Source organism: Emys orbicularis, chromosome 9 (genome assembly GCF_028017835.1).
Source record: "Emys orbicularis isolate rEmyOrb1 chromosome 9, rEmyOrb1.hap1, whole genome shotgun sequence".
In the NCBI taxonomy this organism is placed as follows: Eukaryota; Metazoa; Chordata; order Testudines; family Emydidae; genus Emys; species Emys orbicularis.
In genome coordinates, this window is record NC_088691.1 from 68,492,296 (window position 1) to 68,507,207 (window position 14,912).

Consider the following 14,912-nt stretch of genomic DNA (forward strand, 5'->3'; position numbering starts at 1 on the left):
CCCTAAGCTCTGAGCATTGTAGTGTGACATGTAGAATAGCCACTACCACCGTGAATTGTTTGTGCATTACTTTTGCTTGCACAATCAGGCTGCCACATAACATACATCCAAAGCAGATGTTAATATCCCTATGCAGTGTTGACGCCTAATAGGAAATATGATCTATTATTTAATATTTGTATTATAGTAGCACACACAGGCCCTAACGAGGGCATCATTGTGCTAGATGCCATGCAAACACATATGAAGACACAGGGTAAACTTTTCAAAGTACCTAAGTGACTTAGGAGCAAAGGGACTTAGGTACTTAGACTCAGATCCTAAAAGCTATTTGGATACCTAACTTCCATTGGTTTCAATAGGAGTTAGGCAGCTAAATACTTTTGAGGATCTGGGCTTTAGAGGCTTAATTTCTATTGATTTCCAATGCAGGGCTGCCCAGAGGATTCAGGGGGCCTGGGGCAAAGCAATTTCGGGGGCCCCTTCCATAAAAAAAAGTTGAAATACTATAGAATACTATATTCTCGGGGGGCCCGCCCCGCCCCCCCCCGGCGGCCCTGTTCCTATGAGACTCCTAATTGCTCATTTTTGAACATGGGACTCAGGTACTTTTTAAAAAGTCTCTACAGTCTCCGACAGAAGAACTTACAATTGAATATATTTGAAGGGTGTTAAAAAAAACACAGAGGGAGAGGATTTCTTTAAGTCTGCCTAGATACAGAGGATGACATCTAAGCTGATACTCAGTAATATTTTCCTGATAATGAATTATAACAGAATGAGGAATAGTCTCCTAAAGGAAATATTGGAGACTCTCTCACTGGAGACACTTTTAAAAGTAGACTGGAGAAATCACTCAGGTATATGCTATAGGGAAGAATTCTGCACGGGCAGAGAATGGACTAGATTACCCAATAGACTTTTCTATCTCTAATTTCTAATATTTACGTCTTGCCTTTTATCATATTTTGTTTAAGCAGTTTGTAACTGATGAAGCCAATGTTGTATTTCCTAGATTTTGACTGAGTATTCCTTAAAAGATGCAGTTATTCACTTGGGATCACACTAATGTAATTAGGCTTGACATTTCAACAGTCTTATCATAAACAGAGAGTTTTCTATGTGCTTTTAAGGCAGTAGGATCTTTCAACCAAATGGGCAAAGCATTTGAAAAGTGAATTTTGCAAGAGACTAGTGGATATTTTGCATTAAATGCAGTCTGGAAGATATATCAAAGTCAAAAGACTGATGTATTGTTAATGACATTTCTAACTTAAGCCAAAGAATTTGTTCCCTTTGCCTCATAGTGTTTTTCTTTATTTTACATTAGGGGTTTTTTTCCTTAAAATGTTTGTGTTAAGTTAGTGCTGCAAAAGGCGCTGAATTGACAGTGAAAGCTCTGGAGTCAGGAGTTCTCTAAGGCCTGGTCTACACTGGGGTGGGGGGGGAGATAGATCTAAGTTACCCAACTTCAGCTACGTGAACAACATAGCTGAAGTCGACATACTTAGACCTACTCACTGCGGTGTCTCCACTGTGGTGAGTCGACTGCTGCCGCTCCCCCGTCAACTCTGCCTGCACCTCTCGCAGCAATGGAGTACAGGAGTCAACGGGAGAGCACTCAGGGGTCGATTTATCGCGTCTAGACTAGACCCCCGATAAATCAACCCCCGCTGGATCGATCGCTGGCCGCCAATCCAGCAGGTAGTGTAGACATACCCTTAGAGTCTAGTCCTCCATTCCTCCCTCAAGCAAAACGTCTCAAAGAAAACAAGGGCCTTATCCAAAGCCCATAGAAATCAGTCTTTCCATTGTGTCAGTGGACTTTGGATCAGACCCTGAGAGCTTACTCTGAGCAAGGAGTTGAGAATCAGGCCCTATGTATCCCTGAAACAGATACACCATAGATAGGTCAGGTTCCTCACAATGCCCCACCAATCTGCCCCCATCCTGTTCCAGCTCCTCTGAATGTCAGAGGGCAATTCAGGTTCCATGCCTATTCAGACCATGGCCTTTCTGTTGATTCTGCCAAGAGGGGTCCCCATTATGGTGATGGGTTTTGTGATATGGACAGTTTTCCACTGGACTTGACAACATCAGAGACATTTCACAAAACAATTAAGCTGGGATTTCCAAAGAGGTATTGTGTGTCCAACTTCCATTGAAATTCAAGGCATCTAACTCCCTTAAGTTTCTTCGAAAATCCCAGATTTAGTCTTTTCGTTTAATCACTTCTAAAAATACTGTAGTTGAGTATTCTCAGAAAATATTTCAATGTACTTGTTTTTTAACATATATTTACCAATTAAAATGCCCCAAATTCAAGCCCTTGGCAGCAGAGAACTGGAAAACAGGATCACAGAATTATTTCCTTTCTTCACCACCATACTTAAACACTGAACCATTTTTTTGGCCAGTATAGATCTATAGTTAGATAATTTACCAAGATAAATTCCTGCCTCTCTCCAGAGAAATGTCTGTAATTATGTGGATATTTTTTACCAAATTGTACAAAGTATTTTCTTTCTTTTCTTCTCTACATGATGTAAAATGGATGTGCCTCAAAACAGATTCCTTATAGCAAAGCAGGATTAACAACAGAGATGTGCCAAAAGGTGATCACTGTCCCTGAATCTATACCTTACGCTACCCATCTTCTATCCCACAGGGGTAGGCTGAGTAGTTTGGACTACTCACTCTATCTACTTTAGGGGAATGCAGCTTCAGTAAAGTCTTCACTCTTGACACAGCTCATCCTTTCACATCATTTTTCAGTAACTGCCTAGCACATGAGTTCAGTTTGTTACTTAAAAAAACAGAGAGACTATTAAATCCACTGGATTGGATTTTAAAATTTCAATTTTAAAAGCTCACTAAAACCTAACAAAAACGATGGCAAATTCTTTGTCACTCTCTCTTGCCTTCCTTTCCCCTCCCCATCCCATCCCTACAGAAAAGCAGAAAAGAAAGAAAAAATAACATGTAACTAAATATCTATGAAAAGAATATCCATTTTAAAAAAAAAAACTACTTGAGACTTCTAGGCTTAGAAGAGTTTTTCCACTTGCAGCTGAGCTGATTATTCTGTTACATAGCATTGCTCCATAAATAAGGCAGTAGCAAGCTCACCATTGTAAATTGGATTTTGAAATATGCCATCCGCACACTAATTTTTTTTTCTTTCTTTTTTTTTAAGAATCAATCTGAATTTTCACACATGATTTTTTTTTCCTGTAAAGTTTGAAACAAAACAAACAAGGGATTTGGGAGACAAGAGACAAAATTAAAATAGATGTTTTCACTTTGTGAATTTTTTTCTTAAGCATATCATAACTAAAATTGAGGAGTTAGACTAGAAATTCCATATCTGGTGTAACCTGTTGCCTTTGATTAATTACAGGGAAGTTGTGAATGGAAATTATTTACTTATTAAGAACCAGAATTTGCCATCATTATTCACGCTTAGTAATACTTTATGAGTAGTTCTATCACTTTCAATTGGATTAGTCGGAGAGTAAGGTACTAGTTAATATGAGTATAGGTGGCAGAATGTGGTGCTAAATCAGAGGCATACACAGACTGCAGATGGCCTGCTTGGGGGCAACTGTAGGGGCATAGGCAATGGCGGTCCAAGGGCAGTCTGTGGAGGAGAAAGCCACATGGAGGTAAAGGATAATCTAAGGAAAAGCAGGTTCCACCTCTGCAAGCTCTGCCAACAGTTTGTGAGGCACTCCTCTTACAGAGCAACTCTTAAATACTTTTATAAAAAAACCTAAGGAAATTCCCAGGCAAAAAACTTGGTTGAGGTGGAAATAATGCTTCCCATATCAAATCAATTACTTAAGGAATAATGTCATAGGAAGTGCGGTTCAATTGTAACAACTCCACTATATTAGCACCCACTGAATGAATGAAAGCTGAGAAATTCCCATCCTCAAAGAGCACACATCTGCATTACATCGCTGACTTCAAAATGGAGAGGTGACCTAACTGGACTTCCCTATTCTTGTTGATGGGCTGATTGTACATTACTGAGGCATGAATACAAAGTGCCCCCCACTCTTTACATGGTTACAGCGATAGGCGCTGACTCTGTGGGTGTTCCACGGCTGGAGCACCCACGGGAAAAAATAGTGGGTCCTCAGCACCCACCGTCGGGCCCCACCAATCAGCTCCTTCCCCCCACAGTGCCTCCCATCTGCTGCGATCAGCTATTTAGCAGCATGCAGGAGGCACTGGGGGGATGGGGTGGAGCGAGGGCGGTGCATGCTCGGAGATGGGGGTGGAACAGGGTGAGAAGAGGCAAGGCAGGGTGGGGGCAGGAAGAAGCAGGGCAAGGTGGGGCCTTGGGGGAAGGGGTGGTGTGGGGGCGGGGCGTGGGCAGAGCCAGGATCAAGTACCTCTAGAGAAATGAGAAAGCTGGCGCCTGTGACTAAAACAAACTTCTGCCATATAGAGTCACAGAAATGTAGAGCAGGATGGTCATCAAGTCCAGCCTGCTGTGCTTAGACAGGACCAAATAAAGCTAGACCATCCCTGACACGTGTTTGTCCAACCTGTTCTTAAAAACTTCCAATGATGGGGACTCTACAACCTCTCTTAGAAGCCTATTCCAGAGATTAACTACCCTTATAGACAGAAAGTTTCTCCTAATATCTAACTTAAATCTTCCTTGCTGCAGGTTAAGCCCATTACTTCCTGTCCTACCTTCCGTGGTCATGGAGAACAATTGATTGCAGTCCTCTTTATAACAGCCCTTAACATACTGGAAGACTTACCAGCTCATCCCTCAGCATTCTTTTCTCAAGATTTATGCCCAGATTTTTTAGCTTTTCCTCATCAGTCAGATTTTCTAAACTTTTTATCAATTGTTGTTGTTCTCTTCTGGACTCTCTCCATTTAACCCATGTTTTTCCCAAAGCCAGAACTGGACACAATCCTCCAGCTGAGGCCTCACTATTGCTGACATACAACACCTCTGTTAATACACTCCAGAATGATATTAGCCTTTTTGCAACTGCATCACATTGATTCATATTCAATTTGCAATCCCCTATAATCTCCAACTGCTTTTCAGTAATGTTACCACCTAGTCCATTATTTCCCATTTTGTAGTTATTCATTTCATTTTTGCTTCTTTAGTACACACTTTGAACTTGTCTTTATTGAATTTCATCTTGTTGAATTCAGGCCAGTTCTCCAATTTGTCAAGGTCTTTTTTAATTGTAATCCTGTCCTCCAAAATGCTGGCAACCCCTCCAATCTTGGTGTCATCCTCACATTTTGTAAGTATACTCTTCACTTCATTATCCAAGTCAATAATAATAATATTGGATAATAACAGATCCAGGACTGACCCTTGTGGCATCCTACTAGATATGGCCTCCCAGTTTGACAGCAAACCACTGGTAACTACTCTTTGAGTATGGTCTTTCAACCAGTTGTTCACCCACCCTATAGTAATTTCATCTAGGCTACATTTCCCTAGTTTACTAAAGAAACTGTCATGTGAGACTGTCAAAAGCCTTATTACAGTCAAGGTATATCACATCTACTGCTTTTCCCCTCACCACTAGGCCAGCAACCCTGTCCAAAAAAAAGAGAGGGTGGGAATTAGGTTGGTTTGTCATAATTTGTTCCTGACAAATCCATGCTGCTTATACCTAATAACTCTATTATCCTCTAGGTGCTCACATATTGATTGTTTAATTGTTTCGAGTATCTTTCCAGGTATGAAAGTTAGTCTCATTGGTCTATTATTCCTTGGGCCATCTTCAAGGCCATACACAATCACTTGGAAAGGACAGGATTTCACATCCCTTCACCAAAATTTATCACATTAGGGATAATCCCCCACTCTGCAAATATATGGCTTTTCAAATGTGAAGTACGTGTCATACTGCAAAACTGTTCAAAAAGATACAAAGCTGTCATACCTTACAATGCTATAAACTTTGTAAAGGCTAACAAAGAAATTACATTCCTAGGGCACAGGATCGTTGGGGATGTACATCTCAAAAGCCATGTTCTTCAGAGTTCCTCAAGTATACAGATAATCTATAGCTTGGCTGGAGTGATTTAAATTGTCTGCAACAGGCTGTGAATGTCTTAGAGCCTTATCAAGATACTGGGTCTGATTCATGGTTATGATCTGGCCCCTTTGCACCTCTCACTGTAGAGAGCATGCTAGTGAAGGAAGGAGGCATGCAGGGGGCAGAGAAGTGGAACATCTCTCTATTACACCAATCTTCCACTGGTGTAAAGTCCTTGAGGACCTAGTAATGGTGACAAAGTTAGAGCAACCCTTTGGTTGCTCTGATATCCTGGCCATGCCAGCACAGAATCAAGGAGAAGAAACTGGTCCCCTTCCTCTTCCCTGCACCAAGCAGAGCTTGGACACTGGGCAAAAATCAAGCCTCACATTTAAAAGTCCTTAATCAAAGACATTTTCTAACCTGGAGGTGGTCTTCAAACTGATTCAGTAAAAATGGGTCAGGACATCTCAAACTGGATCTACACTACATTTCTAAACAGTTTTTAAATCAGTTTAGCAGACTGGTTTTTGAAACCTGCCAGAAAATGTCCCCAGTGGAGGCATGCCCAAATGTCTTACAAATAATGTGCCATGATGAGTGCATAGGTTGGAAAGAGAGAGCAAAGTTATGATTCTTTGGGTGACCATGCATCTTATTTTCTAATGCACAGGGGAGGCTTTTAAAGACAGCCTTAACTTTGCATTTCCAAGCTTCCTAGCATCTGTGATTTTTGACTCAGTTATTATGTTCCGTTAGGGCTAGATGCTGCCTAGATTGTGTGTGTCCTGATTAAGGGTCAGACAGAATTGCAGCCCCTGCATGCAGAGGAGTAAAGAAACTGCCTTGTCCGGACTCTTTCTGGGGTACATGGTGCCCCAAAGAGGGCTGCGGGGGGCAGGGCAGAGGCAGGATCATGGTTCCAGCCCCTCTGTCCTTGCACCAGCCAACAGAGTTGCCCCATGGAGAGAGTAAGGGTATGTCTACAGTGCAAAGAAAAACCCACTGCACTGCTTAGGTCAGTTGACTAGGGCTCGGGCTATAGGGCTAAAAACAGTAATGTAGATATTCCCACTTGGGCTGGAGCCTGGGCTCTGAGACCCTCCCCCCACCCTCGCCAGGTTTCATAGCTTGGGCTCAGCCTGAATGGGAACGTCTACACTGCTATTTTTAGCCCTGCAGCCCAAGCACCGTGAGCCCGAGCCAGTTGACCTGGGCTCTGCAACTGAGTGCCTCAGGTTTTTCCTTGCACTGTAGACATATCCTAAAGAGGCACCACACAGCAGTTGCTGTAATGGAGGCACAGCTCTGTGCACCAGGAAGCTGCAGGAGGCATTGTAGAGATGGTGCTGCTCTTAGTATGGGCTGTGCCTAAGTGGCACCGTCCGGCCCTTAAGTAACCGTGATAGTTATAAACCTTGTAATATTTACAACTTTCATTTCCACTTTAGCAAAGATATTTTCCTGATAAAAACCACTCACTATAATATCTGTTTTTATTTGCTTGCAACTTTCAAATAAGTCTCCTGTCAGGCTGAAATAGGCTTGATCTCATCCCAGAGGTGATTTGTTTTTTCCCGAAAATTTTGAGAAACATGCATTCAACTATTTTTCAGATACAGAAAAGTGACAAAAATAAACTTTTTCGGTGTTTAAAAGTTTCAGTCTCAGAGCCTGCGTAGGAGATAACAAGCAGGAGAGCAACACAGGAAAGACCACACAATATGTAGAGATTGTCAAGGTAACAAGGCTGGGCCATTTGTGATCAATTAAGTAACTCCCCAAAACAGTGTAAGAGGCCTGTGTTCTAAGATGTTGGTATTGGCAGACAACTTGTACTGGGATAAAACTCTTGGCACAAAACCCCTCCTTTTTCATACTATTGAGTTAAAAACCAGACTGAAATTGAAGGACGTTTTTGTACCCTTTTATGCTCCTTTATCTATGGCTAGTAGTTTGTTTGCCTAGAAATCTCAGACATGTCAGCCAGACTTGTTGACCCATAGAGAGTGGGTGACTACCTCAGCATAACTAGAGCTGGTTGAAAATTTTCTGATGGAAGATTTTTCTGTAGGAAAATGCCATTTCATGAAACCTGAAACTTTACCCAGGAATGTGTTGATTTTGCTGAAATATTATTTTCAATAACGTCATTTTGATTTTTCATTTCAAAATGATTTTTTGTTTAGACCAGCGGTTCTCAAACTGGGGGTCAGGACCCCAAAGTGGGTCACAACACCGTTTTAATTGGATCATCAGGACTGGCATTAGACTTGCTGGGGCTCGGGGATGAAGCCTAAGTCTGAGCCCCACTGCCCAGCACTGAAGCCCTCAAGCTTTGGCGCCCCCTCTCCCCCCCCAGGGCAGCAGGGGTGGTGGGGCTTGGGCTTCGGTCCCCCTTCCAGGGTCATGTAGTAATTTTGGTTGTCAGAAGGGGGTCGCAGGGCAATGCAGTTTGAGAAACCCTGGTTTAGACATTTATTTTATATTATTAAGAGTATAATTTTAAAAAGTCAAAATCAAAATGAAACATTTCTCTTTTTTAAAATTTCATTCCCAAGAAATTCTGGCTTTTCATTCCAATTCAGAATAATAAAAAATAAAATAAAATAAAGTAAAAGGTTGAAATTCCATCCTGCAGAATGGAAATGGCTGTTCCCAACCAGCTCCATAACCATAATCTTCTACACACACAAAACCCCATCATTAGCATAGAGTTAAGGTAACTCAAGAGCATCGCCTGACCCCAAAAAAAAAAAAAAATACAAATCCAAGTCATCACATGCAAAAGCAACATTAAATGTGTACAACTTCATCTCTAATGTCTCACTACACAAACATCATCACACTCACAAGCTCCTGCAGAACAATCCCACTTCCTTTCTATCCTAACATATATGTCCATTTCCCCAATATCACACACATAAACTTTACCACTGTACACATGTCTATGGGAATAAACCTTAATCTAATTGAGAATGGAGTTCACATTCTGACTGAGTGTGACTTGAACTGGATATGCCCAATCTCCACCATACTCTTTACCCTCCCTCTCCATCTCTGTGCCTCTCCCATATCATACCATTTATGTCTTAAGTTTCCACAGCGGGAGTTGCAGATGAATGAGGAGAGGGAGAAGCTCCATCCGTAGCTGAGCTCTCTGTTACAATTTTTATGCAATTTTGGCTGCAAGTTTCTTCCCTTAGCTGGTAATAGAGTCTAGAACATTGTAAGGGGGGAGGGCAGTGATGGAGGGATATTAGAGTCAAAAATGTCTACGGGTATTTCTATACTGCAGTTAGACACACATAGCTGGCCTGCATCAGCTGACTCAGGCTCAAAGGGCTTGGGCTAAGGGGCTGTTTAATTGCGATGTAGAAATTTGGGCTCGGGCTGGAGCCTGAGCTCTGGGACCCTCCCCCCTTGCAGGGTCCTAGAGCCTGGGCTTCAGTCTAAGCCCAAATATCTACACCTCAAATAAACAGCCCCTTAGCCCAAGCCCTGCTAGCCCGAATCAGCTGGCATGGTTTTTAATTGCCATGTAGACATACCCTAAAGGAGCAGAATTAGCAGCTCCACTATGGAGGTGGCTTCTCAGTCTGCCAAATGTTTTGTGGTTCCCCAGAGTGCAGCCTCATTCCAATACAGTAGATGTGTCGGAATGGAGCTCCCGCAGTGAGGCCTTAAGAGGCTGGAGGGAGGATTGGTTTTGGCTAGGGTGACCAGATGTCCCAATTTTATAGGGACTGTCCCGATTTTGGGGGCTTTTTCTTATATAGGCACCTATTACTCCCCACCCCCGTCCCGATTTTTTACACTTGCTATATGGTCACCCTAGTTTTGGCAGATATTTCATAGTGTATAAAGACTAGTAACTGACATACAACAGTGGCTTCCTGCATGATGAAAACAGTATCTGCTGTTACAGTAGCCCGGGTGTGTGTGTGTGTGGGGGGGGAAATGACACAGCTACTGATAATGATCATTTTTCTAGGCTCCTATCATATTGTTCTCCTTAACCTCTGAGGATAGGACAAGAAGCAACAGGCTTAAATTGCAGCAAAGGCAGTTTAGGTTAGACATTAGGAAAAAATTCTTGTCAGGGTAGTTAAGCACTGGAATAAATTGCTTAGGGAGGTTGTGGAATCTCCATCATTGTCTAACCTGCTCTTAAAAATCTCCAAACACCTGTCAGGGGTCATCCTGCCTCAGTGCAGAGGACTGGACTAGATGACCTCTCGATGTCCCTTCCAGTCTTATGAGTCTATGAATGTTACCCACCAAAAAAAAAAAAATGTAAATCAATGAAAGATGATTAAGCAAAACTACGAATGCCATGTCATTATAGCCATCCACCTCCTCATCCTTAAATCACTTTGCAATTTTCCTTTTATGATTCTTCTTTTAGATCATGTCCTTCATACATGTGTTTTATGCAATACTGTGTACAATCTTCAGCTAGTGCTGAACCACTTTGTCAGACTTCTAGTGTTCCAGGCAGATGGAGAAGACTAAGCAAGTACCCACAGACTGGCTATTTCAGATGAAGCTCCTCTTTAATCCAGAAAAGGTTTAGTTCTGGTATTTTAATCATTGATTGACTGGGATCTTTCCTTCCATGCTGGGTTAAGTCAAAGATCCATATGTTAGAGGTACTAGGGAATTTGTGAGGCTGTAGATCATAGCATTGGTGAGTGTCTCAAGGGAACAGAGGAAGTCATAAGGAATGTAAGAAGTCACAGGGTTAAAGCCACATTAAGACAGCTGTTATGTTAATGAGAGTTCTGCTTTTCTTCTAACTGTGGGTCACTAATTAAGAAAAATATTAATAACTTTGTTATTGTTTTTCACATTTGACGTTAAAATTAATGTAGACTGGAACTCCATACCCTAGAAGCTATTCTTACTCCTAATAGACCTAGTGTAGAAGATCATAGTTGTTATATTTGTGCACAGCACATCCCATTGTCACTGCCCAGTTTAGTCTAGTGCAGTACAATTCCACTTAAGATGCTGTCATCTGTTTTGTTGGCTTTTCACTCTCAGTGAAGGTGTTCAAGTAATAATGGAACTATGCCTAATTGAGTTTATCTTCTCAAAGAACTACAGTTCATCCACGCAGTAGATTTGCTTTCCCAATTGTAACAGGACAGTTACGAGAGCTTTGTGAACACTTCAGTAAGAAAGTCAAAAATGGGCAAAATTCAAAATGGCTGGGTCCGTGAGGAAGTATACACAGCAATAGAGCTGTGTTGCAATTGGAACTCTTATTTTGCAAGGGTTAGCGCCAATATTTTTGGTTATTTGTTTCAATTTACGGGGATTTGGAACCCCTCTCCCCCCCCCCCCAGGTTCAACTTCAAAAGAACTCAAAACATCAAAGCAAAATTCAGCCAAAGCAACCAAATTTCATTTGTTTTCCTTCCTGAAATATGTGCAGACACACATTTTGCCTGAGTTAAACACCCAAAGTTAAGCTTACCCAAGACCACTCGAGACTAGCTCAAAATGGGACACAAATCCTTTGAAATGAATCACAATTGTTAGCAAATCTGATCCTTGTTTTCAGTTAGTAATGGAACTCCAAACCAGGCAAGTTTTGTATGATTTTGGGTTTGGTAAGAAGTAGTTCTCTTCGGCAACCATGAAGCAGAAAGTGTCTGATGCACTCTGAACCTAAACTCTTTGGGACAGTCCATTCCAGAATTGGCCAACTGGGAGGTTTGGAAACCCACTTTATGCCTATTTATACAATCCCACTATTTTCTCCATCAGAATTTTAATTTATTTACATTTACGCAGATCCATATTATTTTGAAAATGTGTATGTCCAAGGATTTCTTAATTGAAGTGACAATGGGGATGAAAGGAGACACTATATACTTGAAATCTCGTCAACTTCATAAGTTAAAGTGCAAGTAGTTTCAGGTAGTACACACCTGAGTCACCCTTTCAACTTTTGTGGTTTACAGTCAAATTTTCCTTTTTTCTTTTTTTTTTTTTTTAAATTCTCTCCCATGTTGCTGTCCAATACAAACCAGGGGAAACTAGCTAATTAATTATAGTGGGGGAAACAGTTAAACAGACTATATACAAAGTGTTGTCAAGTGTGCAAATTAAACAAATTGGGAAAATAGATAATTTTTTTCTCTATTCTCTTTCCATTACATTCATTGTAAGTGTACCATGATTGTAAACAACAAAAAATCTCTCCTTCAAAGTGATCCACAGTTATGAAAATCGGAAAACCATTGTCCATTGGTAGGTGTAAAAAAAACAACAACCCAACAACTGAGCTTATAAACAACCTGGCTTCTCATTTTTCCTTTTATCCCATATTATAGTTATACAAGAACATAAACAAAATGACCTTTCAGCTTTCTAATAAACCTATGCAATGATGGAAAAGGAAACTGCTTTCTTTAGACAGCTTTTTAAACATGTACCTGAACCCGAGCCTCAGTAAGTTTGGCTCTTTGTGCAAGTTCTTCCCGAGTGTAAATATCAGGGTAGTGGGTCCTCTCAAAAGCTCGTTCCAGTTCTTCTAGTTGTTCTGCAGTAAAGGTTGTTCGACTACGACGCTGCTTTCTTTTTAAAGGTAAATCTGGTTCAGAATCTATGTCAGAGCCTTCATCAGATTGGGGTGCTGATGCTGGAAGAAAAATCAGGGAGCAATAAGGTTCTAGCTGACAAAACCAAAAGAAAAAGTAATCCATGATTTTTTTTCCCACTGGGGAATAAATAGCTTCATATATAAATCTGGCTTCATTTGGTAAACTTGATTCTAGAATGGACACACTCTAATCTGAGAGCAGAGGTAAATGCTACATTACAGTGTATTACTGGTACATTTGCTGAGATGAATGAATAATTCTCAACCATTTGTTCAATGAATGTATCCTCTTTTCCTGGCCCTGGGATATCTGGAAGCAGATTATGATTTCCTTGAATGTATTTGTTATTCAAACATATTCAATGAATTTTTTACTCTATCAGATTATTGCAGGTATTTGAAATTCGATCTGTACTGCTTCATTTTCATTGGTCAGATAAGCCATATGGTCTTGATCCTTTCTCCTGATTGAGTAAACAAATAAGCACTTGCAGCTAACTTAAAATTCTGCCCCAATGAACACCCGTGAGTGTGACTTTGAAATTCTTTTTTCATAGATGTGTCAGTAAAACCTGATTGCTCAAATTATTATGGAAATCGAATACAAAAAGGACATGAGCATATCTGAAGCAAATTCATTTTTAAATGTGATTAAATATTTGCATAACATCTTTTGCATTATTTGTCCAGTTCTGCAAATCTGCATGGTACTTCCAAATCCATACAAGTATAATTCAACAGGATTATATTTTCATAATCATTTGCCACTTATTTATCTATCTTGTGCCTTCCTGAGACTCTGCTAGGCAGGGCCGTAGCAACAAAGAACGTGGTCCCCTCCGAACGGTGGCCCCCTCTGAACATATGTCCGGACGGGGCCCCTTACAATGCAGAAACTGGAATGCGGTATTTATTTTGCCACTTTTAGGGGCCCCCTTCCTTGCGGGGCCCCCTCCGGTCGAAGGGCGCTCGCTACGCCTCTGCTGCTAGGTAGGTGTGGATGAGTGTTAATACTCATATAAGATCTCATCTGGTATTGTGTAGGGAGCTTATATAAGAATATGAGCACTGAGTATATACTAAGAGCTGTAGTTTGTGTCTGACCTTATTCTCCACTCTACTGTCAATTATTACTCAGCTCGTTGATAAGGGCCAAGTTCTTCAATGGAATTTTGCTCAATTAAGGATGGCAGAAGTTGAACCATTGTTTTTATTAGCTGCATATCAGTTGCTGGCACAAAAAGTACAATTGCTTTTAGCAAAAATAAAAATACACATGAAGGGCCAGGTTCATGTCTGATTGATTAAATTGACCTGCATCAGGGATGAATTAGGTCAAAGCAGTAAAGGTGCTTTTCTGACACCAGAATGTGTGTCTAACCATAAAACTCTGTCCTAAACAAAATAAGGATTATCCCACTGGAATATTATATTCCTCAACCCTCCCCCTTCAGTCTCTTCTTGGGATTCCACCATATGAGACAACGTTCATGTTCCAGCTGGGACACCATTAGTTTTCCACACTAACAGAGGCAGCCTGGGAGATGTGCTGAATGAGTGCATCTCATAGGTTCCCTAGATCTGCTCATGCTGGCTCTGCTAACCTTCTGGGCTGCACAGCCAATGCAAGATGCCCCTGTGGAACAGGGGTTACTGACAGATTGCATGATGGTGCTCCCTTACCTCAGCTGACTTTCCCCTACAAATGGGCAAGAGCCTTGATTACACTGTGACATTTACAAACATTTTAGGTCATCAGTAAGGGCAAAGATTAAAGAAAATAACGTAAGGATTTAAATTCTTATCAGATTCTTATAGAGACCAAAATACCCCAAATGTATTTCAAGAACTTGTCCTTGTAATTTCTATGCAGTAGATTAATCACATGTAGAAAATAATATAGTTAAGTGGCTAACATAATGGCTCTATTGTTCTGTTTCTCATTGTTGTTGTTTTTTTCTAGAAATGAGCCTGACCCAAAATGCTTGTTTAAACACTCCCAAACTTTGGCTAGATTCAGATCAGATCCATACTTTGCAACTGGACTTTATTTTTATTATGGGCTAAACAAACAAATCCCCCAGATCCAACTTCCCCCAAATATGAGGAAGCTCAGATCTAGAAGTGATTTTGCAGCTCAAGACCACCTCTCCTAGTTTCCTAGTCTCTATGGGGAGAAGATAGTAACATGGATGCAGGGAGAGCTCAGACATATGGTTCTGTGCAGTTGCTCTGTATCCCCATATCTATAAGGCCTATGAAGTGTA

General features: G+C 41.0%; 1 protein-coding gene across 4 annotated transcripts in view; it reads right to left on the reverse strand.

Moving 5' to 3' along the window:
• Positions 1-14,912, reverse strand: part of PAX3 (paired box 3) — a 100,573-nt gene that overhangs the window by 18,940 nt on the left and 66,721 nt on the right. For 2 of the 4 annotated variants that reach the window (XM_065410553.1, XM_065410552.1), the window contains exon 5: positions 12,479-12,684. In XM_065410553.1, the coding sequence (XP_065266625.1) occupies positions 12,479-12,684 (206 nt within the window). The remainder of the gene's footprint in view (positions 1-12,478; positions 12,685-14,912) is intronic. The other 2 variants (XM_065410554.1, XM_065410551.1) reach the window with 1 other exon arrangement.